The 25,983-nt window shown below is 38.6% G+C and overlaps 1 protein-coding gene across 2 annotated transcripts in view; it reads left to right on the top strand.

Moving 5' to 3' along the window:
* Gsk3b (glycogen synthase kinase 3 beta) overlaps positions 1-25,983 on the top strand; it is a 175,558-nt gene that overhangs the window by 135,135 nt on the left and 14,440 nt on the right. Inside the window, exons 8-11 of one of the 2 annotated variants that reach the window (XM_037209762.1) lie at positions 2,409-2,504; positions 11,641-11,679; positions 14,598-14,784; positions 24,342-24,440. In XM_037209762.1, the coding sequence (XP_037065657.1) occupies positions 2,409-2,504; positions 11,641-11,679; positions 14,598-14,784; positions 24,342-24,440 (421 nt within the window). The remainder of the gene's footprint in view (positions 1-2,408; positions 2,505-11,640; positions 11,680-14,597; positions 14,785-24,341; positions 24,441-25,983) is intronic. The other variant, XM_037209763.1, reaches the window with a different exon arrangement.

The raw sequence follows: 25,983 nt of genomic DNA, 5'->3' as shown, positions 1-25,983 counted from the left end.
AGGAGGCTCCTACAGATGTAAAAACCGAATAGTCAGTTTCTGGCTTCCAGATAAGTAGAACAGGTGGTAATTGTTTTTCTGTGGCCAACTTAGTTTAATATAATGTCTTCTAGTTCTATTCATGTTGTTGCTAATGACAGTTCATTTGTTTTATGGCAAAATAATACTTCATTGTGTATGCATAACACATTTTTCTTTATCCATTCCCCCATCAGTGTACACATAGATTGATCCTATATCTTGACTATTGTAAAGCAATAGACGTGTGAATGCAGATGTCTCCAGTATTTTCTGAGTCAAGTAGAGTTCCTAGTAAAGTTTAGATATGTTGAAGAATGTGTTTTACAGTCTTATCTCAGTCTTTGACTTCCTATTTATTTTCTTAAGAGTATCTTTTAAAGAAGAGTCTATTTAAAATGTCAATGAAGTTACAAAGGTTTTAATGGTGTCTAGAGAATTAAAGCCAATCAAAAACTAAGGAGTATGGCTTGGGCATGGTGCTGTACTCTCTTAATCCCAGCACTCGGGAGGCAGGGACAGGCGGATACCAATGAGTTCCAGGATACCAATGAGTTCCAGGCCAGCAAGGGCTACATAGTGAGATTGTCTTTAAAAAGAGAGAGAGAGAGAGAGAGAGAGAGAGAGAGAGAGAGAGAGAGAGAAAAAGAAAGAAAGAAAGAAAGAAAGAAAGAAAGAAAGAAAGAAAGAAAGAAAGAAAGAAAGAAAGAAATTCTTCACTTTGTTCAGAATGTTTCTAGAACTACCCCCAATTATTCATTGGTTGCTAGCACAAATTAAATATTTGACATTATATTACTCTCCCACAAAACTGCCATTAAGTTGTAAATAGTGTGGGTTTTTTTGTTTTTTTGTTTTGTTTTTTCAGTAAACTTGTTTCAGCTGGCCATAGTGATAACATGACTTTAAGCCCAGTACTCAGAGCAGTTGAGAGTGGATCTCTGAGTTCCGGGCTAGCCAAGGCTATCTAGTGAGATCCTGTCTCAATAAACAAACAAACATTTCATATTGGGCTCTAAGGTAAAAAAGATGAGAAATAAGTGAAGTCTTAATGGTGTGTGTGTGTGTGGGTGGTTGTGTGTGTGATGCTTCTCCCAGAAACCTGTCTTGTGTGGCTCTCCTTGTGTCCAGTGCCAAGTACAGCTCTAGAGGGAATGAAGTACTCAGTTCGTTTTTTACTGTGTATTATACTTACATAATTTTAATAAACAGCAATGAGTTCTCTCAAGATCTTCGTGTAGTTTCTTTTACATAGTGACACTAAATATTCAGTGAAATTGAGTGAAATGATGAAAGCCCTTGACACAGCTTCTGATTGGCATTTGTAATAGGACAGATTGAGTACCAGTTTTATTCCACAAATAAAAGATAGTCTTATTTAGATGTGACCATTGCAGATCGATTGTTCCTCTGTGTAGAATCTGCTTGATTTTACCTTGGTTTTTGTTTTTTTTAGCTTTCTTTAAATCTGGTTTTTATGTATGTATGAATCAAACCTAGAGTTTTAAAGAAGACCTGCTTGAAATTTGCCAACAGATTTCAGGTTACATCATTGCCAGGCCTGGCCAACTTGATTATTGCTTCTTTTCCTTCTTACAGCTACTAAGACAGTGTTGGAATACAATAGGAAAGGAAGCTGGGGTTACTTGAATATTTTGTAAATTTTTATTTATTTTATGTGCATGGGTGTTTTGCATGCATGTGTGTCTGGAGCATAGTAGTGCTTGGTGCCATCAGAAGCCAGGGGGTATTATAGGACCTCCTGGGACTAGAGTTAGGGATAGCTGTGTTCTCAACTAGTGAGCCAATCCCTGGAATATTTTCTAGTAAAAAATTTTTTTTTTTGAGACAGGGTTTCTCTGTGTAACAGCCCTACCTGTCCTGGAACTCGCTCTGTAGACCAGGCTGGCCTTGAACTCACAGAGATCTGCCTGCCTCTGCCTCCTGAGTGCTGGGATTAAAGACGTGTGCCACTACCACCTGGCAAAATGATTTTTTTTTTTTTTATTTTATATGCATTTGGTGTTTTGCCTGCCTACATGACTGTGTGAAGGTGTCAGAGCCCCTGGAACTGGAACTACAGACAGCTGTTTGCTGCCATGTGGTTGCTAAGAATTGAACCCTGGTCCTCCGGAAGAGTAGCCAGTGCTCTTAACTGCTGAGCCATCTCTCCAGCCCCTCTAGTAATATTTTTAACATCATTCTTATCATAGAACATCAGTCTGTGGTGGTATAACATGGTTTTACAGATACATACAAATTAAAAAGCTTTCACAAAATCTATTGAGTTTTATATTTTATTTCTGCTTTGGATTCTTTATTTCAGTAAAACCCATGCATCAATGTATATAGATATAAAAAGTTGACAATATTTCTTTTTCTTGATCTAGGTCCTGGGAACACCAACAAGGGAGCAAATTAGAGAAATGAACCCAAATTATACAGAATTCAAATTCCCTCAGATTAAGGCACATCCTTGGACAAAGGTGAGTCAAAATGAGCTTTTGAGAAAGTACATGAGCTAATAGTTAACTAAATCTTGGGGTTCTCATTGTACTTAAGCTAAACGGTTTTGAGACCACATACCTTGTGTCGATTTCAAAGGCACAGCCGTTCATTCTCTGTGAAGGTAGCTCTGTGGCTATAGTTCAGTGTTTTTTCGACAGTGTACTATTTGTTCCTGTTGATGCCTGTAGACAGTGTCCAGCCTGGGCTTTCATTTGCAAGTCAGAAAAAAGTACCCATAACATTCAAATAACAGGACAGGAATTGTAAAAACCCAAGAATTTAAATTTAATTTCTTGATTTTTAAATAGAGATGCATAATTCAGTATTATCACAAATAAAAGACCTTTACATTTTCTTTATTCTTTTAAACTATCAAAACATAGACCTTCTTAAAGATGTTGCATGTTTTTCTTGTTTATTGTCCTGGTGTTACTTAAGGAGCAGTATTTTTAAATAGGTATAATCTTGTTAGATACATACTTGGAGATAATTTATAATATCTATAGGATGTCACTAGCTTTGGGGAAAGTCTAATCAGGAGTTTTTCCACCTCTGGTTGTATGATGAGATTAAGTGTGCAAAAAAAGAAAAAATAGAATGTGTTAGAATTTATATGGAGTTCATTTGTAGCTGCCTCATTTTATAGATCCAGAAACTCTAGCCAAAGACAGGAATCCCATGATCCAGACTGCAGGCGGCTGTGACTCTGCTGGTAGCTAACACTAGCTCTATGTACACAACAGTGTGTGTCTAATGCTGGGCCTTTAATTCATAGTCATTCAGGTAGACAGACAGACAGACAGACAGATAGATAGGAGGTTAGAAACAGTCAGCTTTTTAGTATGCATTTCAGACTAGACACTGTATTTTAAAATGTCCTCATAACTTGTTTTATACATTGATAAGTTTGTTTAGTTGATTGTAAAACAGTTAAGAATAAGAGGTGAAGTAATTTAAGGCTATCGATGAAATAGTTTATACTCCTTGTAATCAGTATGCCTGTCTCTCTTCTGTTCTGTTATTCTCTCAATGACATGAGGATTCCAGGTACTTCCTTTAACATTCTCATGACCTCTCTTCAGACAAACACTTAACATTCACTATTTCTTTCCTACTTTAAACAAAGATATCAGTAATATTTTGGTTCCAGAAATACAAGTTGAGGCTTTCATTCTCCCAAGAGGCCAGGTCCCCTTCATTTTAAAATTTATGGTGAGCACTAGTCTTTGGTAAAGTAGTCTTTGATCTTTATATTTAAGGCTTTTTTTGGAACCAAGTGAAATAATACTTAGGATCTTTTCCATGGCTCTAAATCCAGAGGATCCTAGGTGACTTGTTGGGACTAGAGGCTGAGTAACAGATTGAACCCACCGGGATTATTACAGGTCAGTGTAATCGTGAGGGGTTGATAGTATACTGTAATCCCAACTAAGTCAAGAGACAGGGGCAGATTCCAAAATATAGATTGGTACAGGAGGAATATAATTCTGGAAGAGTTTATGTTCTGCCTGTCTATACTTCCATGTTTTAAGTCATCATTATTTTTATGAAGGAAGAAAGGGGAGGGTTCTTCTGAGACATCAGTCTTGGTATGTCTGAGTTTTCACCACTTGTCCTCCATGTTGACACTCACAATGGAGTTGACAGACACAGGTGCTGCAGTTGAGGCTACAGAACCCCTTTAATGGTCAGTACTGACACCAGTAGTGGTGTGTGTCATATCCTTTACCCACACCCCCGATTTTCTCTCTGCAGTGGGAATGTTAGCCAGGATAAAAATATGATTAACAGCTAATTATGAAATGTAGCCAGCAGAAAGAGCTGTAGTGAATCAGTTTAAACTTTTCTCTGCCTTCTAGGACTCCTGATGTTGTTCTTAGTACCCCAAGTACTTTCTGAACTTGAATGAACTAGAAAGCTCGTTTACTTAGATCTCCATTTCTATGCCACATACAGAATAAATGTTCGATCCTCTTATCTTTTATATTAAACTACCATGAACTCTTCATTTATATAGTGTCCTTTGACAGTTTAGCTTTCCCTTTATGCAGATATAGCCCATAATAAACACATTTGTATTAATGTCTCATTAATACACACAAACTTACATGGTACACAGAAATCCCAGTTGGATAAATGGTCAGAATATGCTTCTACTGAATTTTTCTTTTTAAAGATTTTTCAAAAATAAAATGTGGAACTTCAGATGTCTAGAGGTAGCTAGATAGTCACATCTTCTGTCTCCTCGAATTGTGGTAGTTTACAGCAGCTGAGAAATGCTGCCTGCGCCGGGGAGCCAGTAGAGGCACTGGAAACTGTCCATAATGTTCCCCAGAACACTTGTCCTTTGGGTCTGGAAAGACAGACGAGCATCCCTTTGTTTCCTGCTGTCACCTTTAGAACCCACTTCCATGCTCTTTGCTAAAACCAGGAGAGTGTGAGCCCTGGCTTCTGGGCTGCATCGTCACCCTCAGCAGTGACCACACTCCTTCACATCGACTCAGGTACACCGAAAGCCACGTCACGGAGTCCTGTGTAACAGTCTCCATGCTCTTTTGAAAAACAGAATATTTTTACAGGTGTGCTGTTCTGCAGGGTGAGTCATTTTATTCTCAAAAGTGTAGACAGAATAAAGATGAAGGAGAAAACTGTCTTCCTCACAAATCGAGAAAAGGTAGAGGGATGCTGCACTACAGGGGCTGTGAGGATTTAAGAATCCATTCAAGCTGCTCTGGACCATTACAGAAGAGCTAGAGTGGGACCAGAGTGCTGGCTCACCCCTTAAGACATGTGTTACTCTTGCAGAGGACTAGGGGTTCAGTTCCCAGAACTCCCAGGAGATCTGATACCCTCTGACCTGCACAGGCACCAGACACACATATGTATGTATGTATGTACACATACGTACATGGAGGGAGAACCACATACACATAAAATTAAACATATCTTAAAAACTATAAAATATCTAGTATAGCCTAATTTGTTGATAAAGCACTTAATGGTTTAAGTGGGAAAGAAACGAAAGTTTATGTTTTGGTGTATGCTATATATTTCAAAAAAGAAATCCCAGATGGATAGCTAAAGGAAGTGATACAGTAGTAGATTGAGAATTAAATAGAGATTTGGTTGGAAAAAAGAGAAGGAATTTCCTGCCTTTAGTAATGAAGGAATGGCAAAACAGCAGATCATTAGGATCTAGGTAGGAAGTAGGGTTTAAATGCTGTTGCTTCTTCTTATTTCTGTTTTGTAAATACAGCTATAATGACTACAAAATATTGTTTTAGTCATGAGTAAATGGAGAGCATTCTACTTCTAATCTACATCTGCCTTGTCTCTTACTTCTGCCTCATTATCCTGGTCTTGGTTTAGGTCACTGTGACAGTGTTGACCTATAGAACAACCTCCTACCTCCTTACTGATTTCACTCCTTCATCATCAGAAAGTCCGGTCCATCTTTCTCATTATACCCCAGACTAGCTTTCTTACTTCTCTGAGTCCTCGTAGCCTTTAGGAAAAGTGGCTGTGAAATACATATGACAAGGGTGATCACATGTCCCGATTCATTATGATTTCCAGTATAGACATTAACTGCTCATCCATTATGCTCAGAGCAACCCCACTTTGGGTGCTAACCATCTAGGTCATACTGTTCTCAATCTTTTCCTAGCTGCCCTTCAGCAAACAGACTTAGTCCTTGGCTTGCCCCTGAGATTCCCCAAGGGATCCAGTTACTAGAACTATGTCTTTCCCACATTGTACTACTTTCTCCATCTCTCAAATGCATACCGTTAGGCAATGAATTTAAAGTTCAGTGTGTAATTAAGGTAGATTGGAGGTTCCCTAGTCTGGTCATTCTCATTCTGTAGTTGCCATGGGTGTCTCCCATCCCGTTCCTAGTATTGAATAGCTGATAACTTTTGTTTAAATTACTCTGACAAATACTCTCTTTGTCCTGATAGTCCTGAGGTCAGATAAGTAATGCAAGTGTCTGTATAATTATAAAAAGTGGTGGAAGTCGTTTGTGATTTTATTGGTTTGTGGAAAGAAATAGAACAGAATCCCAAGGGTCCCATTTTTATCCGTATATTAGACTACTTAATAAGTTAGCTGTATATGTTGCAGCCATGCTCAATTTTCTGATGGTATCAAATTTCCTCATTGATCCAGGAAAAGCTACAATTCTTTCTCCATCTTCTTGCTAGTGTTTTTCCCTCTCCACGTCCCACATACAGTGTTCTTCCTTTTCTTCTCTACTAAGCAAACATTAATCAGTCTCAGGTCTCCCTTCTTTCATGAAATTTTCTCATTGTCCATGTAGTCTAATTATTCTTCATCATGTAACTACTTTGGTACCCATTGAGTCAAATAGTATATATTTCAGCAATTCTAATTTTTCATTTCATAATGATAACAGGGCTATAAATTACTTCAGAATGTTTGTTGAGAGCCAGCAAGATGGCTTAGCAGGAAAAGCCACTTGCCATTGAGCTGGATGGGCTGAGTTTCATCCCAGGAACCCACATATTAGAAGAGAACCAGCCCTGGTCTCCGTGGGCATGCAAACACAACAAATAAGTAAATGTAAATAAATAAAATAATAAATGTAAAGAGAAAACTTCAGAAAAATGTTTGTTGACAACTTTTTGACATGGTAATTGAATATTCAGCAGTTAAGTGTATACGTAGGTTATATGGTCATCAGTTAGGTAAGTATCCCAGCACATAGTATCTGCCCACAGCAGTCATCCCGTGCTTGATTTATTAGAACATGCTTCAGTACAGATGAATTCTATTGCTTCCATCTAGCTAACAGTAAACAGAAAGTCGAGTTTGAGATCCTTTTAGCTATCAGAGGAAGCATTTTACACTAAGTCATGTTCTTTGCTTAAAACTAAACAAACAAACAAAAAGCCAACAACCTCATTGTGTTTCTTTTTTAAGACTCTTGATAACTATATTTTTTCCATGACTCTTTAATATATGTTTTTTCAGAACCTGACGATTTATCTATTTCAACTCTTTTTTTGAGACAAGGTTTCTCTGTGTAGCTTTGGCACCTTTCCTGAACCTCAGTCTGTGGACCAGGCTGGCCTTGAACTTACAGAGATCCTCCTGGCTCTGCCTCCCAAGTGCTGGGATTAAAGGTGTGCACCACCACCGCCCAGCCTATTTCAACTCTTACTAAGCACATCACTGAAAATACCTTCAGAGAGGCCCACAAAGCCAAGAACAAACATTGCTGTCAATCTTTTCTTGGAAACCCATTCCATCTACTCTTTTTGTCATGGTCATTACATTCGCATGTATCCAGAAAACATAAAGCCATACTGGGGATTTCTGTTGGTTCTCAGCTCTTCCATTGCTTGTGGTAAATCAGATTTCATATTTTCAATGTTCTCCGCCCTGAATGCTATACTAACTAGTTACTACTTCCCTGTGAGTGCATCTGCCGTCTTGGCTGACACACACATTACACACATGTACACATTCACCTCTTAGAGTGAGAGTGATTAATCCATATATAAGAGGTGTGTGTGTGTGTGTGTGTGTGTGTGTGTGTGTGTGTGTGTGTGTTTAATTGTTTAAGGGGGACAAAAGATGGGGTTAAGGATAGATTGGAGAAGGCAAATATATATATATATATATATATATATATATATATATATATATATTTTTTAATTTATCATTGTTCTTTAAAGATAATGTATTCTTTATCACCAGAATTATGCTGGGTCCCATAAAGAATGAAAATATGCAGTCCTTGCCTTTGAAAGCATAGTTAAAGCAAGTATTAAGTAATAGAAATTGTGAGTTGTAAGTGTTCAAAGCTGTTTATGTCCAGTGAGTGTCACAAGACAGACGTTTAGTGAAGACAGTGAAAGAAGTCTCTCTAGAGATGACACAGGACAAGGGCTGAGGAAGCAGAATTAAGATGTACTTAAGTGGGACCCATGGATGGCTCAGCTTGTGAAGGCTCTTGCCATCGTACCTGACCTCCTGATTTGATCCTGGCACCTCCAGGTGGAAGGAAAGAACTGGGTCAATGGGTTGTCCCCTGACATGTAAGCATGTATACACAAATGAATTTTTAAAAGATGATAGAGAGGGAGAGAGACAGACAGGCAGAAAGACATGATTTGCTGAGGTATAGAAAAAAAGACTAGACAGTGTTGTATCTTGGACAGACATCTTAAGATGGGAGATGAGGATGAAAAGGGATACTCATACTCTTAGGAAGGCCAGCTTGATTCCAGTAGCTGGTCTGCAAAAATGTGAAAAGTTGAACTGGGTAAGTGGTCATTTGGTAATGATGCTTATGTGTAGGTCTGCAAAAATGTTTGATCAATGAGGATGTTAGAGGAAGAATTACAGTGTATAGGTAAATGGTATGTCCATAAAGGTTTCCCTACATGTCATGTAATTCAGGAAAATTCAGCCTTTTAATTAATGCAATTGAAATCCATTAAATGCTAGGACTAGCTTTGTCACGACGAAGAAAAGGACTTTTTTGTGTTTCTTGTTCTCAGCGTTCTTTCTCTGCTCTTCTAACCCTCAGAAGTTAGAAGTGTGTGTCTTTATTAAGCTGGAGCTGTGCTCAGCTTGCGATCCACCCTGTTCGACAGTGACTTCAGATATAGCCATTTTACTTGCCTTGTGGACTCCCTGAAAGTTGGTTTAAAGTCGTTTCTGGTGGGAAATTAATAGTTTATAGTAGATTGGATTACCTTCCATTTCAGTGTGTCACCAGATCAGTGTATGAGAGCTTACAAAATACCAATAAAGGATATTTTTAAATAGTGTTACTTAATTATTAAGTTATGTACTTAGAAAACCACTTACTTAATTGATTTCTTTTGTTGTTGTTAATTAACATTACTATTTAACAGACCCATGATACTGTCTCACTTTAATCTTATATCTAGGTTTATTAATTGCAAATAGCTTTAGATTGCTTGAGACCTAGTATCGAAGTTGCTCTTTTGTATTCATGGCTTACCAGCTTTTAGAACTAGGGGATTATATTTTGCCTATGATCAAAAAATTGTGTCAGTTTCATAGGTTTATAATGGAAGCTAGTAGGGGTGGCTGTTTGGAACAGTCACAGGATTTGTTCTGTGTTCCTGTAAATCATTTTCCACTATATATAATCATAAGAAGTGCACATTGTATATTGTTTGGTTGGGTGCATGATACAGCAGCGTTGTTGAGAGCTGACACTGAGAAGCAGATTTAACCACCGGTCTTGGTGTGTATGTGATTGTTCATAAACAGCTATTCTGAACGGCCTCAGGTTCAGTCATAGCACTTAACTCCAGGTGGGACTTTTATAGCCAAAGTCTTAGAAAATTGTCTCTGTTATCTGAGTTACCCAAATGCAAATTTACTTTGACTAATTCTTCATTTAAGGATTTGTTTGCATTTGTTCAACACTGCAGAGACTTTTTGGGGAAAATGATTTTTTATGATAGTGTTTTCCTATGGACTAGAAATTGTGATAAGTGTCTGTTTGAATTTAAGAAAACATGTTGCTGCACAGGTGAGGTAGTATTTGAAGTACTCAAAAGTTCATGTCAGTGTTTTGGTTCATTTGATTACTTTCTTTTTTCTTTTTCCTTCATTTTTTTTCTTTCTTTTTTTTCTTTTTCCTTTTTTTGCTTTGTTTCATTTTGTTTTGTTTTTATTATTTTTTTTTATTTTAGCTTTTAAAGGGGTGTCTGTGGCCTTGCTGCATACTTGGCTGGCCATATTTAGTCTGCATACTAATTGTTAGTTTGCCCAGTTGAATCTTACTTTTGCTGTTAGTTTTTTTGGTATGATTTTCCATTTTTGTCCACCTGGTTGTGTTTTAAGATTTTTATTCTGATGGGCTGGATTTTAATCCCATGCACTAAATTTTAGTCTGCAGACTAAAAGTAATCCGCGGATTATTTATTTTTTGCAAAATATTTAATTCCCCCACTGGAAACTATCCTGAAAGAATGTTACATTCTCTTAGCTTAGTCAAGGGAGTTCACAGCTACTGGTGAGTTCTGCCAGTTTTGTGTTCTCAATACCTAGACACAATAGACCCTGCTCCCTCCCTTGCATACTTGGCTCCGTTTTGCCTAGGTGTTGGTGTACATTATTCTGCATGTCACCTGTAACTGTGACTGTCCCTTAGTTGTTTTGTTTATTGTATAAATTTTTGTGTAGCTTTTGGTGGGTGAATTGGGCATATTTGCAGATGAAGCTGTGTTGAATTTGTACTACTCAAAGATAAAAGTTTTTTTTTTTTCAGTGAGTTTTTGCAAAAAAGGAAAGAATGCTCTATATTTATTTTTTTTTCCTAAGTCATGGGTGCGAGGGTATGAGGGGGCAAAACCCACAATAGAAAAAGTAAGTTTATACCCGCACTCCTGAGGTGATATGTCAGCTTCCTGAAGAGTCCTAATATAATGAGACTGTCAGTAAATAAAGATCTTCTAGCAGGGAAGTCAATCCAAAAAAGGAGAATAATCCGCGGTGGCCTGATTCTTTCTTAGCTCACACAAATTAAAAGTATCTGGCTTGAAATTTATAGTAATATAAATTAAATATACTTAATATTTCTCTCATGACCAATAATTTAGCAAAAAAAAAAATGTTTATACTGTGTAACTGAAACAAAACAATTGTGGAATTGTAGCATATTGGGAACACACATGTTAAAGCAGGCCAATGTGCCCCCTCCCAGCCATGTCCGTGGATGATGAGTCCAGGTCATAGAAGACCACTTTACTTTGGGAACTTTACTTCTAGCTTTCATTTTGATTTTAACTTATTTTGGTTTTGTATTTTTTTAATAAACACACTGGCATTGGAACATAATAAACTCAAACAGAAATGTTTCTTTACTGTGCCTCACCATTGCACAAATCAAAAAGACTTTTTGCATACACTTGTGATGAAATAATTTTTAAAATTTGGACTTGCTACTGTGGAGACGAATGCTTAAAGTTTATAACTGTATAAACATTTTCTATGTCCCTACACCATGGATTTCTTATAACCTTGGATATATTTTTCCTTGCTGGACTATTCTCTTTTGCATTGACTTCCCCTGTTTGGATTATTTCACTGCATTATCACCTTTAGGACTCGTCAGGAACAGGACATTTCACCCCAGGAGTACGGGTATGTACTTTTTTTTTTTTTTTTTTAAACTTTAGGTCAGTTTCATAACATTAGGGAAGACGTTTCTTGGAAAGGCTGAGCAACTGTTCATTCTTGAAATGTGCTAATGAAAACAATGTGGGGAGATGCTTTCTGGGTTTGTACTGTTCGGTGTAGGTTTTCATATAGTATATTTAGTTTGTCAGCATCCATTGACATCTAGACTGAAGTTTATGAATTAAGGGAATTTTAATTATTCTCAGATGCAACCGAAGGTTGTGTGTGCTGTTTCAGTGGTAAGGAATGAGTGGAAGTAGACACTCGATTAGAAACTGTTTCAGTAGCTGTTGGCTCCCTTCCCTTTGGAAGAGCTAGTGTCTAGTCGGGACTGTTCACTCTGGAAGGTGCATGCTGTCACACCCCTTATTATGGTCAGAAATCTGAATTCTGGGAGATACTAGTTTTGATTCACCTTCCCACTTAACCTTTATCCACAGGGTACTGAACTCAGGCTTTTCTTGTGAGGAATTTCAAAAAAAAATTTAAAGTAAATGAATATGTTTTTAAAAGGCAGGTGAAATCTATTCTAATAAAGACTTTTGGCATAGATTATTTTTTAACTCTCTGGATCTTCAAGTTAAGGATTTCTTCACAGAATAAGCAAATATATATATTCCTTAGTACCCAAATGGTACCTGGTTCCTTGTAGCCAGTAAAATACCAAAAAAGATACAGGGAATAGATTTTTTTTTTAGTAGTCCAAAATAAGACCAGAACTCTAATTTATTAAGACTTTCAAAAGAAAGACTTTCACAAATACAGCATGGTTTTGTTTTTGCTTATTTGTAGTAGTTTTGCCTTTTTTTTTTTTTTTTTTTTTTTTTTTTTTTTTTTTTTTTTTTTTTTTGTTTTTTTCTGTGTTGGTTGCCCTGGCTGTCCTGGAACTCCATAGACCAGGCTGGCCTGGAACTCACAGAGATCTGCCTGCCCCTGCCTCCTGAGTGCTGGGATCAAAGGCATGTGCCACCACAGCCCAGCTGCTTGCTTGTGTATAGAAAGGCAGAGCTTTACAATATGCCCTGCTGGCCTCAAATTCACTGTGTAATCCAGGCTGGTCTCAAACTCACAGACCTGCCAATGCCTCCCAGGTACCGGTATTAAAGGCATGGGTCATCATGCACAGTCAAACATGAGTTTTTAGATTTAAAATAACTTACTGCCTATGTCTCCTGCTCCTGAATTTTAGCAAGAGTTATTTTTACATTCAAGTGCTGTCTTACTTCTACTCACCTAATATCATAAGTGGTGCCAAGACATTTTGCATTAGCTAGCAAGTAACTCCATGTATTGTCAAGTAGATACAAACTGCCACTAATTTTAGTATTTTCCTTATTGTTTGGAATCAGGGTCTTACTATGTAGCCCAGGCTATCCTAGAACTTACTATGTAGACCAGGCTAGCCCTGACCTCACAAAAAAAAACTACCTGCCTAATTTTGATATTTTTATGGCAATTTCTACTGTTTTTCTTTTTTGCATTCTGGATTTGATTGGCACTTAGAAATGAGGGAGAGGGTAGTGACCAAAAATGGTGGAGAAACAAAACATTTTAAGTTGTGTATCAGCGTTGAGATCCCCTTGGCTAAGGCAAATTATAGTACTTAAAAGCATAAAGACAAGGCGGTTGTGACCTTGCAGAGTGCTTTCTAAAATAACCAGTTGACCAAGCCTCAAAATTGACTGAGCCTCAACATAAATTCTTAAGATCCTCTTCAAGGCACTTTCTCAATTTCTGTAGAAAATAATCTATTTCTGTAGTAAACTATATTTTTTTAAGGGGAAAGAAAGCAGTCCCTCCAGTTACCATTGATTTTTAGGAAGTGGCTCCTGAGTCTCTTGACTGTTAACGAGCCCTGTAGTGATAACAAGTTCTCCCGTCTTCGGCCCAAGTGATAGGAGCAGCTCATTAGAAACCTTAGCCTCCCAGAGCCCTGCATGCTCTTTTTGTCCCGCTTCACCACCCCCACCTTGGCTTACATAGTCTTTCTATCGAGGAATATGTTTTCTTTTTCTTCCCTTTCAAAGGTTCTGTGTCCCATCTGTTCATACTGAATGTTTTCCCCTTCTGTTTTTAAACTTTAACTAGCTGTAATTTAGAATAAAGTCTATGTTCATCATTATATACACTGATTCTTTTTAAAACACAGTGAATATAAAGCTGGCTGTTCTTTTAAGCAAATTGGTTTAATTAGTATTGCTTCAATATAGACTTCAGTTGACCTTTCTGTAAATTAATGGCTCTTCCTGAAAACACAAGTTCTTCTTGCTCGATTTAAAACTCCAGTCTATTCCTGAAAGAAATTCAAATGAGAATGATCCGTCCAATTGTGTAAGAGACCAGTGCCAACATTTCAGAACCTTTGAATAATGAATGCTCTGTGTATCAAGAAGATAATACTAGACCAGTTAGAACAACAGCTTTTCTTCTCTTTTTAAAAAAATGCTGGCTGAAGTATTTAATAAATATTTATTTAAAAAATAAGATCTGAGGAGAGCCGTCTATGTCGGCAGACAATTGTTCTGCCAAAACGAGAACCAGACAGATGCCACAGCGGTAGACACTGTCAAGTTAAAAACTGCTCTGTGGTTGTGCTGGCCTCCAGATGTCAGCCTGTGTACGTCTGCAGTAGTTGACAGGCACGCTTAATTCATTGTGCTACTTCATGCTTACTTAAGAGGTAGGGTATCCTCTGAGTTTTCCTTGCATAGTTTTTTATTAGTAAGTAGTGCATCCCACTGTGGTATATCACATGCAGTTAACTTTTTAATTCCAGATTTTGTAGCCATGTTTTTATATAGTGGTAATTAACTCGGTACTCAAAGGATTTTTTGATTAGGCTCTTACCGTAGAACTCAGTTGTTCTTTCTTTGTCCTTTCAGGTCTTCCGGCCCCGAACTCCACCAGAGGCGATTGCGCTGTGTAGCCGTCTCCTGGAGTATACACCAACCGCCCGATTAACACCACTGGAAGCTTGTGCACATTCATTTTTTGATGAATTACGGGACCCAAATGTCAAACTACCAAATGGACGAGACACACCTGCACTCTTCAACTTTACCACTCAAGGTAATTCCAGACCCTTTGTTTCTCTGTCTCTGTTGAATGATATGTCCTCCATAAGTCTCCAGCATTTGAACATTTGGGCTCCAAGTTGGTAGCTGTTTGGGAGAGGGTTAGGAGGTGTTGGAGAAGTATGTTGCTAGGGGTGGACTGTGAGGTTCCATTCCCAGGGTGCTCTCTGCTTCCTGTTTGTGGTTTGTGAGCTCTCCACTGCTGCTCCAACTGCCTGCCACCTCCCCTCTGCTAGCATGGACTCTAATTAAACTCCTGGAACCATAAGCCCAAAATAAACTCTTTTCTTTCTATAGGTTGCTGTGGTCATAATATGTTGTCACAGCAATAGAAAAGTAACTAGAGCACTAGGTAAATGGGTGTGAAGTGGCATTTTGTTAGTGGTGATCTGGAGACAGAAGTGGTCGTATTAAGTACTGGGGGAAGTGAAGAGATGCCTGTCATTTATTACACCGTCATTGTGTGTGTGAACAGAGGAGTGACAGATGAAAATTTGCAATCATAGTTTGACCATTTTTAACTAGATTGTAGTAAATTTGGTCACATGAAAAATATATAGAGATTTCAGTAAGTTAGGTTATTACCAATAAGAATAAGCAATAGTGTATAACCCTTAGATTTGAATCTAAAAGGTAGACTATTAGTATTTGTTTCCTAAGCATTTACAGCAGATTTTTTAAGTCCTAGGAATGAATTTTTCCTGTTGTTGTAGTTCTGTTGCTTAAATAGAAGAGATACTGTGAGCACAGAACTCTTTATTTATTTTTTAAATTACACTCATGATATTAATCACATTTGTGGTATTCATAGATTACATTCGCAGTATTCATTCAATTATATATATGTATATGTGTGTGTATATATGTGTGTGTGTGTGTATATATATATATATATTTAATTTTTAATGTCAAATGTCATTTCTTGAAGGGGGTAGGAGGTCTTAAATACAGGCTTACAGCACAATGGGAGGACCCCGGAGGGCAGAAGTTCGCTACTGATGTTTTACAATCTTGCATCTAAGCTGTTAATGCCCATTATTCAGGATACACAGACAAGGAACTTCCCTTAAGCATTCAGGAGGGTGGAACCTGGCAGGGAATTAGCATAGAGAGGATATCAAGGTCAAGGTCCACAAGTAAGGCAACAGTTACCCAAACCGGGGGCCAGGGCCCTGCAGGTCCCCCTTTTATTAAAAAATGAGCTTCTGACCTGGGTTGCGTTGGACGTCAGCAGGTCACCTTACCCGTCATGGAGACGCCTGCCCAGGCCACTCAGGAGCACAGAACTCTTATAAAACAAAGCACTTAATTGGGGCTTCCAGTCTCAGGGTTAGTCCATTATCATCATGGTGGAGAGTATGGCACCATGCAGGCAGACCTGGTGCTGGAGAATAATCTGAGAGCTTCACATCCTGATCTTCAGGCAGCAGGAAGAGAGAGACACCAGGCGTGGCTTGGGCTTCTGAAACTTCAGAGTGACACATCTACTCCAACAAGGCCACACCTCCTTGTCCTTCTCAAGCAGTACCACTCCCTGATATTCAAATATATGAGCCTATGGGAGCCATTCTTATTCAAAGCACATATGTATTTCTGTAAACTCAATGATCTTACAAAACAGAAATCCTAAAAACATGGAACTTATGTGAGAGGAATAGACAGAGAACTTCCCATCCCTTCCAGACTTGGCCCCATTGCTGCTGAGTAAACACTAAAAGGCAGCTGAGTTCACTCATTCCTTAGTGACTTCTGAGAAATCTAAAGACAGCCATCATCTCCCCCACCATTTTAGTGTTGTTCACTTCCTTCCTCCCTGATCAAGACTCCAAGGCATTCATCCATTTTTTAAACTCCTCTCCTCTAATGGTGTCTCCCCCCAAATGAAACACAAATGTTTATAATTCCCTATCAATAAAACAAGAGAAGGAAGTAATGAGTATATTGACTGACTGAGCAGTAAGGATTTGACAGGCTGGGAAGTGTATGAGGGTGATGGGGAGCCTCTGTAACCAAGAAAGAGACATTTCATTTATTGAATGTGGAGGGTACATTTTAAAGCTACTAACACACTTCAGCTTCCTTTTTTCCAAGCTCTATAATTCAAATGTTTATTTGAATACTCTACCCTCCAACTCGTTACTGTTCTGCTTAACATGGGGGTGATGAGGATCCCAAACATTTCAGAGTCTCAGATGAGCTTTCAGCAGAGTTAACAGTCTCGGGACATGTGAATACTCTTTTAAATGTGGTTTAAGACTCTGCCAGCACAGATGGTACTCACATAACATTGACAGTTGTAAGCTAAGCCATACAAGTCATTACTATTTACTCAAATCACACACGTTTATTTCATGTATCCTTCCACATCCAATTTAGAATAATATAAATACAAAGGGAAAACGTTCATCTTCAAATAAAGGAAATGTCTCTTTCACAGAAGGCTCCCCATCTCCTTAATATATTGTATAAAGGATGATCTTATAAAGAAAAGAATAAACATATGTTCTTTCTGCAGATTACAGAGTTGAAAATTATAACAAAAAAATTAGGGCAACTGTACATATATGCTGCATAAAGTTACAGGTGAATCAGTGAGAGCCCAGTTAACTCAGGAGCAGGTTGTTTTTCTGTGTATCAATCCCTGTGGCTGGAAGTATCAGGAGAAGGCTGCATAGCTCCAGGTGCCTTTGATAGGTTAAACTAGAATGTTAACTGACCTAGTTCTCTTGACAAAAGAAAATTTATTTTTATTCCATATTACTTTGGTTTTCACAAATAGCAATGCATGTATAGAAGAGGCTGGAAACAGAAGAAATACAGAGAACACTAAAGGCAAAACCGTTAAATGATCAGTTAGTCTTCATCACTTTGTAACATACTGTGTATGTGTAGTTCTCAAATTCTAATACATTGATAATCCTTGAGTATAAAATATTCTCCTATTAAGATTTCTAATGCATTTGTTAACTTTGATATGTTTTAATTATATTACATAGGACTATACTTAGCAATTTTGCTTTTTAATTTTATTTCATGCATATGAGTATTTTGCCTTCATGTATATCTGTGTATAGCATGTATGTCTGGTGCCTGCAGAGGTCAGAAGGGTTGTGGGATTCCCTGGAACTGAAGTTACAGATCATTGTGTGCTGCTTATGTGGGTGCTGGCAATCTGGGTCCTTTGAAAGAGCAGTAAGTGCTCTTAATCACTACCTTTCCAGCCCCGGAATTTTTCTTTTTTATTTATTGAATCCCATAAAAGAATTATTTGAAAATTTATACTTTTTGTATCAGTGGTTTTTTTAATTAATAAAAAGCACAGTTGTTGGTTTTTGTTTCTTGTGTAGCTGGAGTTTTCTCCAGTCCTGCTCAGGCCCACAGCCGCTCAGACCCAAGTAAACACACAGAGACTTATATTACTTATAAACTGTATGGCCGTGGCAGGCTGCTTGCTATCTAGTTGTTATATCTTAAATTAACCCATTTTTATTTATCTACAAGTTTCCACGTGGCTCATGGCTTACCGGTATCTTACATCTTGCTTTCCATGGTGTGGCTGGCAGTGTCTCCTGACTCAGTCTTCCACTTCCCAGAATTCTCTCTGCTTATCCCACCTATACTATATTTCCTGCCTGGCTATTGGCCAATCATTGTTTTATTTATTAATCAATCAGAGCAACACATTCACAGCATACAGAAAAACATCCCCAGCATTTTTGTTTTGTTTTTGTTTTTTGCTATGAAATGTTTTTGGTTATGGCACCTGAATATTTTATATTAAGGCACTTTTAAAATTTGAGGATAATTGAAAAGTATGATGCCCATTTTCAAGTTGTATTTTCTTTTGTACCGTAAGCATATATTTATTATCTGTATGGTATAATTGTTACTAGAGTACTTGTTTTGTTTTTGTTTCATTTATTTGTTTTGTTTTTTTCGAAACATGGTTTCTCTTTGTAACAGTCCTACCTGTCCTGGAACTTGCTTTGTAGACCAGGATAGCCTTCTCTAACTCACAGAAATCCACCTGCCTCTGCTCCCAACTGCTGGGATTAAAGGCATGCACTACCACTGCCCAGCCACTGGAGTACTTTTTAAAGTGATGTATAAGGGCCATGTGGCCTCCAGCTAGTTGCAAAAGTGTCTTTATATTAGGAACTCTAAATGTTAAATTCCTTTACATCTTTTTAAACTGTTCATGACAAACCAGCACTGATCGAGATTTTGTTCACATCAGCTTTTCCAAAGATAAAAAAAAAAAATTGTAATTAGAAATAAACTAACAAAACCACTGGTCAGATATGTGACAAATACATACATGTAAGTCCTGATGAGTTCTTACGATACGTAGATTTGAGAGAATAGTTCTCACTGTTTCCAAACATATTTAGTACATATTCTTAAGTGTGTGTGTGTGTGTGTGTTTGTGCACGCACATGTGTGTGTAAAGTGAAATACTACTTAAACTTCGTATTTGATTAGATTTCAGAATCCATGCTCAAGTTTACACTGTTCTTCTGTGCTGTTTTGAAGTAATTCATTTGATTCTTAACTCACCAGTAAGAATCATCTATAACTACTAATAAAATAAAAATTTAAAGTTACCAATTCAACAAATCCCTGAAGTGTTTTTTTGTTTGTTTAAACTGAGATGAAATTCATGAAGGATTTCTTTTTTAAGCAAACAATGGAGGGCTGGAGAGATGGCTCAGCAGTTAGGAGCACTGACTGCTCTTTCAGAGGTCCTGAGTTCAATTCCTAGCAACCACATGGTGGCTCACTGCCATCTATAATGCCCTCTTCTGGCGTGCAAACATACATGCAAATAGAGCACTCATACATAAAATACATAAATAAGTAAAGTTTTAAAAAAGCAACAGCATAGTGTCATTTGTATATTCCTGATGCTGTGCATCTACTAAAACCTTTTATCAACTTCCAAAACGTTTTCTTTGCTCCCCAAGAAAATCATGGCCCCATTGAGCATGGATTCCCCTTTAGCCTCTCTGTCCCTAGCAGCAGCCAATTTGCTCTTTGTCTTCATGGATTTACCCACTTGGGAGAATTCATATGATGGAACCTCACAATATGTGACCCTTCGTACCTGATTTCTTTCACTTAACCTGTTTTTATCTGTAGAGCATCTGTCATTCATCTGTGATGGGCTCTTGGGTACTGTTGTGACAGCTTATATGCAAATAATTACTTGAATACTTGGGGCACTACTTGGTCACATGATAATTCTCTTTAGAGAAACTTTCCCTTTTACCTCCACAACTGAACATCTTAGGTCTGTATCTGCAGGGTAGAGGAGTTCTAATTCCCCCACAGGTGTGTTTTTGTTTTCCTAATGGACATGAAATGGTATCCTAACCTGTTTGTCACACTGTAATGAGTCAAAATTCAGTAAATGCTATTAGCTACTTGCTGTGTCCTTCATACTTAGAGACTTGGACCTGACTAGGATGTTGAAGGAATGAAGAAAAGATAGACAGACAGATGGACACATGGAGTGAGTCTGAGATCACATGGTCTGGGCTTTTGGCTGGAGTGATCTCAGCATCCTGGAAGCTTAACATGTTTATTATATAGAGGTGAACAGAGAAGCAGGGTTACTGCATCCAGCTGAAAAAGGAGGTGGGGTTATTACATACAGATATAACAAGGACGCATACAGCTGGATCAAACAGACAGGTTTAGCTTGGTAAAACAGTCCCTGCAGGAGAAGAGGTGGGAAGAAGACACTGGTGGGCATTTCTGCACACACTGCCAACATCCATACATAGACCAGAAGCGGGGAAGGCGTGCCCTTTTCCTGTGAGCCTCATCCTGAGACGGGTGGGTTTTCTTTGCCATTCTTTCATGGGTCTGAGGCTCTGGGATCCTTGACATGGCCAGCTTATGTCAACAACACATTCATCCTGGGCTTCCTCCACTCCTTGTATCTGTTCTCTTGTAAAATTGCAACCATAAACCTGAAGTAAATTGCTGTGTACTTTAGAATACGGCCTTGAAAATACTGAAGGACTTTCACGAGTGGGTCACTTTTATATACCATTAGCTAGGAGAATCAACTGCCCTTTAGCAGTTTCCAAACTTGGGCCAAGAATATAACTCTGCTGGTAAAGTGCTTGACATAATATGAATGAGAACTGAGTTTGATCTCCAGAACCCACATAAAAAAAAGTCAAGACTAGTGGTGCACACTCGTAATCCCAAGGTGGAATGGTACCCATGATTTTTCTGTGGCCTTTATGTGCGCACGCGCGCACACGTTCATATGCATCTATACATGCATGTGTGCTCATGTGTGCACACATAAATCCTGCAGTTTGTTATACTGCTTAGTTTTGGTGAATCTCTTTTAAAACAAACTCTCAATCTCAAGAAGACTGATATAGTTTGAAGAAGACATGTCCTAGTTTCTTTGCCTTGCGTGATAAAATACCTTGACAAAGGCAGCGTCAGGGAGAAAGGGTCCATTTGACTTAGAACTCCCAATAGGGTCCTCATCGTAGGGAGGGCAGGGTGACAGGAACTTGAAGCAGCTAGTCATCTCCACAGTCTGGAGCAGAGAGAGTGAATGCACCTACTCAGCTCAGTTCAACCCTGATACAGTCCAGGACCCAAACCCGGGAACGGTCTTCTCAAATCCGTTTACGTAATTAAAATTCCTCACAGGTGTGTCCACAGTTCTACCACAGCGAGACTGTCCCTCATCAAGGATCTCTTCCCCAGTAACTCTAGGTCATATCGAGTTGACAGTTCAAACTAACCATTATACACGTGTATTTGGATGTAATATAGATAGGTGAACATCAGTGTTTTGTGGCTCTATGACTATCAGCAAATTCTACAGGAGCCTTTGTATCCATTCCAATATACTCCATAAATATATCCTGGGACTCATGTCTCATCAGACTAAATATATTAAGATGCACTTGTGAGCGTGTGTGTGTGTGTGTGTGTGTGTGTGTGTGTGTGTGTGTGTGTGTTTTAAAATTCCTGCCAGCTGTTCTGAAAGTGCACTGTTAGAATACAGGAGTGCTTTCGTGCTTTCTCCCAGTACTTCTAAATCACCGTTGCTCTTGAGCAGGATTTCTGCATAAGAACATGGAATTACTGGATGCCATTCTGTTTGATATTCCGTATTCTACTTTTGGAGCAGAGTTTCCAGGTGGTGGTGGTAGTGGTCTTGTTTGTGAATCATAGATATGTATCTTGGATGTGTGTGTGTGTGTATGTGTGTATACATGTGTTTGTATGTATGTATATGTGGTTGTGTAAATACACTTTAAATGCAGACTTCTTAAGAGTAATTAGTAATTAATGGGTGATCAGAATAGAACTATAATCCAAGAGGTCAAAGAATGGGGCATAATCCTCCACTTGATTGTGTAGTAGAGAGCGCATCCAGATAGCTGCTGCTGGTGAAGGAATTGGGAATAAATCGCAAGGTTCTGCTGGTAGCAGTATAAGTTCCTTCTTAGTCTGGGTAAGCTGAGTGTGCACATCCACTAAACAGGCGATCTGAAAAGAGAGAGTAGAGTAAGCAAAGGGGACCCAGGCAGCCTGGGCTGTGGGGAAAGCAAGCCAAGGTAGCTCCAGCCCAGTGGTTTGAAGGCTTGTCTTCACGGTAGCTTTGCCAGTGTGCTTCATACCACGTCCCTTAGTGATCCTTTGCTCTTTCCGGTTCTTCTGGGTGGTGAACATACGGGGAACTTGAACTGCAAAGTGCTGTCGTCCTAGTAGCTGTGAGTCCCTATCTGAACTGCCTTTTTGTTCATTGGACCATTTCTATTTTCTTTTCTTTTTGTTTTGTTTCTGAGAAGACAGGGTTTCTCTGTGTAGCCCTGACTGTCCTGGAACTCTCTCTCTGTAGACCAGGCCAGCTTTGAGCTCACAGAGATCCACCTGCCTCCTGCCTCCTGCCTCCTAAGTACTGGGATTAAGGCATGCACCACCACCACCACCCAGCTGACCGTTTCTATTTTCTGTTGATCAACAAAAATGGTTGTTACCTCTTAGGTCTCTACTCTGAGACCTAGCGTACTGGTTCATGTCCTATATTACTAGATGGATGAGTACATGGTTGGGTGGATTTTTTTTTTTTTTTTACTTTATATTTTAGGAGATTTTACTTGGGATAGCAAGTTTAAATTTCTTTTATGTTAATGAAGAATAACTACCACATACTGCATTAATCAACCATACCAGATCCCGTTGCTGGCCCAGTTAGGATCTTGTTAAACTTCCTGGCTTTAAGGGAACAGTGTGGCGTCTTCCTGTTCCTCAGTGGGAATTACACACACCTTACACCCTAATTAGGGCACAGCTTCCCAAAGAAAGACTTCTGTCTACCGAGCTGGTAAATGTTCTCCCTGGCTGAACAATGAGTCTTCTGCCTTTTAAGCTTTTTTCTCCCATTAATTTTTCACAAATCTTGATACCAGTTTATTGCTTTTTTAAGAATGTAGTCTTATTTAGAATCTTAATTTAGTACAAAGTTAGTATTTAGTTGCAAGCCTGTGAGTAAGTCACTGTTGGCAAAGATTTTGACCCTCAAACGTTTTTAAACTGTTGCATCAAAACACTTGGCTTTCCAGCAGCTCGAAGAAAGAGACTATTAGGATTAAAAGAAAACCTCGAACTACTTAATAGGTTTGGGGTTTCCTTTATTTGAGTTTTCAGTTAATGCCACTTAAAGATGCGTACTGTAGTTCAGAGGATAATGTCTTCCTATAGATATCGTGAGCATGTACTTAGTAACCCAAACCGCAACACTTAGGAGAGGAAAAGGGAGTTCACACATTACATGCCAGAGTACCAGCGTGACAGGATTCTTCTAGAAAGCTGGAAGGACAGTCACTCTTGACGCTAACACCAATCATATATGCAAGCTCACCACGGCTTACCATGTATAGTGTTGATGTCATTAGCTTCACTTTATCTTAAACATGATTTAAGACATAATAGCACTTGCTTTTTCAAAAGAAGATAGTCTCTGTAACACTGGCAGAAATAACATTACTTTCAGGTTAAAAAAATTTCAACTTTTTAGCAGTAATCTTTTAAGGAATGTAAAATGGGGTGAAAATGCTTTTATTTTCAGTAATCCTATTTGACTCCCTTTCTTGACTGCCTTTTTCTTCATGTGACCATTTCTGTTCACTGTTGCTCTTAAGTTCTGCTCTCGAGCGCTTACAGTCACGTGCTACCGAGAGACGGGGTAATTGGTGGGAGTTTTGTATTCGCTTACTCTGAAACGTTTCGGGAGATGCATTTAGCTCTTAAACCTGAGTTTTGTGTCACATGCTCTTCCTCTAACCTGATGACTGCCTCACTGGTGCAGTTATAAACTGTTTTAACGCAATGTCCTCCAGCAGTTATAAACTGTTTTAACGCAATGTCCTCCAGCAGTTATAAACTGTTTTAACGCAATGTCCTCCAGCAGTTATAAACTGTTTTAACGCAATGTCCTCCATTTTTACCATACAGGAGCTCCAGGTAGAGAATGGGGATCCACTCTAACTTTTGTTTCCGTTTCTCTAGAACTGTCAAGCAATCCACCTCTGGCCACCATCCTAATCCCTCCCCACGCTCGGATTCAAGCAGCTGCTTCCACCCCTACGAACGCCACAGCAGCCTCAGGTGAGTACAGCGGAGCTCTCGGATTTGTTTTTCTAACATGCTGATTTTTAAAAAGGACAGGATTGTCTCCATTTCCTGTTGTAAGTATGACATTTAATTCTTCAAGTGTCAAAAACAAATCATAGTCAAATAAGTGAAAGAATAAAATACTGCTTTTGACCCAAAAGATATAAAACAGCAACCCACAAGTACTGTAAACACATACGTATGCATTTTACACATAAGGTACATCCTGATTTCTTAGTGTAAGATGTTTAAAGGAGAAAATAGGCTTTATAAATGGAACGTTGTGGAGAATATTTTGCTTTAGTTCTAACTTCCAGATATAAATTGCATTAATACCCTAAATAGGCAGATTTTAAGAAGCATGGATATAAGTTAAGATACTCTTAAATCATTCGAAGGGCTAGAAGTGCAATGAAGATACATTTAATTTTATATCAGAGTGCAATTAGACCATATCCTCTTCCTCACTTCCCCCACCTCACCCCAGAAAAACTTTTTTTTTGAGGGGGGGAGACACCAGAAAAACTCTTAACGATCCCCAGGTTATAGCTAGACCATAGGATGTGTTTCTGGTTCCTGAGCCAGCTGGCCTTGGAACTTGGGAAACATTAACAAGCGGTACAGTTGACCCCTCCTTCTCCAAACAAACAAGGAAAGCTCACCAAGTGGCAGGGCCGCCTTTTACCCCAGTGTCAGTGCAGAGAATGAGAACATTTTTGGCCTGAGGACATTTATGCTCCAGGAGATCAGATGTTTTTGTTTGTTTTGTTCAGTGATAGAAGTCTTTCATGAATAGTTAGATTTAGCACTCAGAGTAAAGATCTAACTATCTTCTCTCTAAGAGTTCTGTTTCTATCTGGTTTGAATCTTTAAAGGTTAAGGATTCTGTTTTACTCTGTCCTACTTTCCAGGAAATGTGCTTTCTTCTGCTTGTGAAACTTGGAGAAAGGCATTTGAACTTTGTTAGTTTTATGAGTGTATCGATCACTCAGTCTGCAAGATGAGTAACAGTGTTCTCCTGGAGTAATTAGAAATCATTTTATGCCAAAATATGCTTTAAAAATCTTTAATGTAAAAACACAATTTTAGCAGGTCATAGTGGTGTACTCTGCAATCTCAGCACTCCTGAGGCAGAGACAGGCAGAGCTCTGAGATTTGAGGCCAACCTGATCTATATCACAAGTTTCAGGCCAGCTAGAGCTATATAGTGAGACTCTTTCTCAAATAGACAGACAAGAAACACAGTGGTTTTTTTGTTTTGCTTTGTTTTAATGCTGTTGCCTGCTTGTTTAGAACAAAGACAGAGTGGTTAAGTGAACTGTTAATTTATTAATTACTGCATCACTGACATGTGCATCAGATTGGTCATTGACAATGTCAAGTAGACCCTAGTGCTGTACTGACATGCTCACTCACTGAGCTAGTGTCCAGGAGGTTGAGTGGAGCTGCTTTAGACCAGGCATGTCTAACCTGTTCCCCAAAGGCTGCAGGCAATCCTAGGATAGCTATGATACGGCCCAACACATATGATATGACA

This window comes from Peromyscus leucopus, chromosome 12, assembly GCF_004664715.2.
Source record: "Peromyscus leucopus breed LL Stock chromosome 12, UCI_PerLeu_2.1, whole genome shotgun sequence".
Taxonomy (NCBI): Eukaryota; Metazoa; Chordata; class Mammalia; order Rodentia; family Cricetidae; genus Peromyscus; species Peromyscus leucopus.
This window is presented reverse-complemented; position numbering and strand designations above follow the sequence as displayed.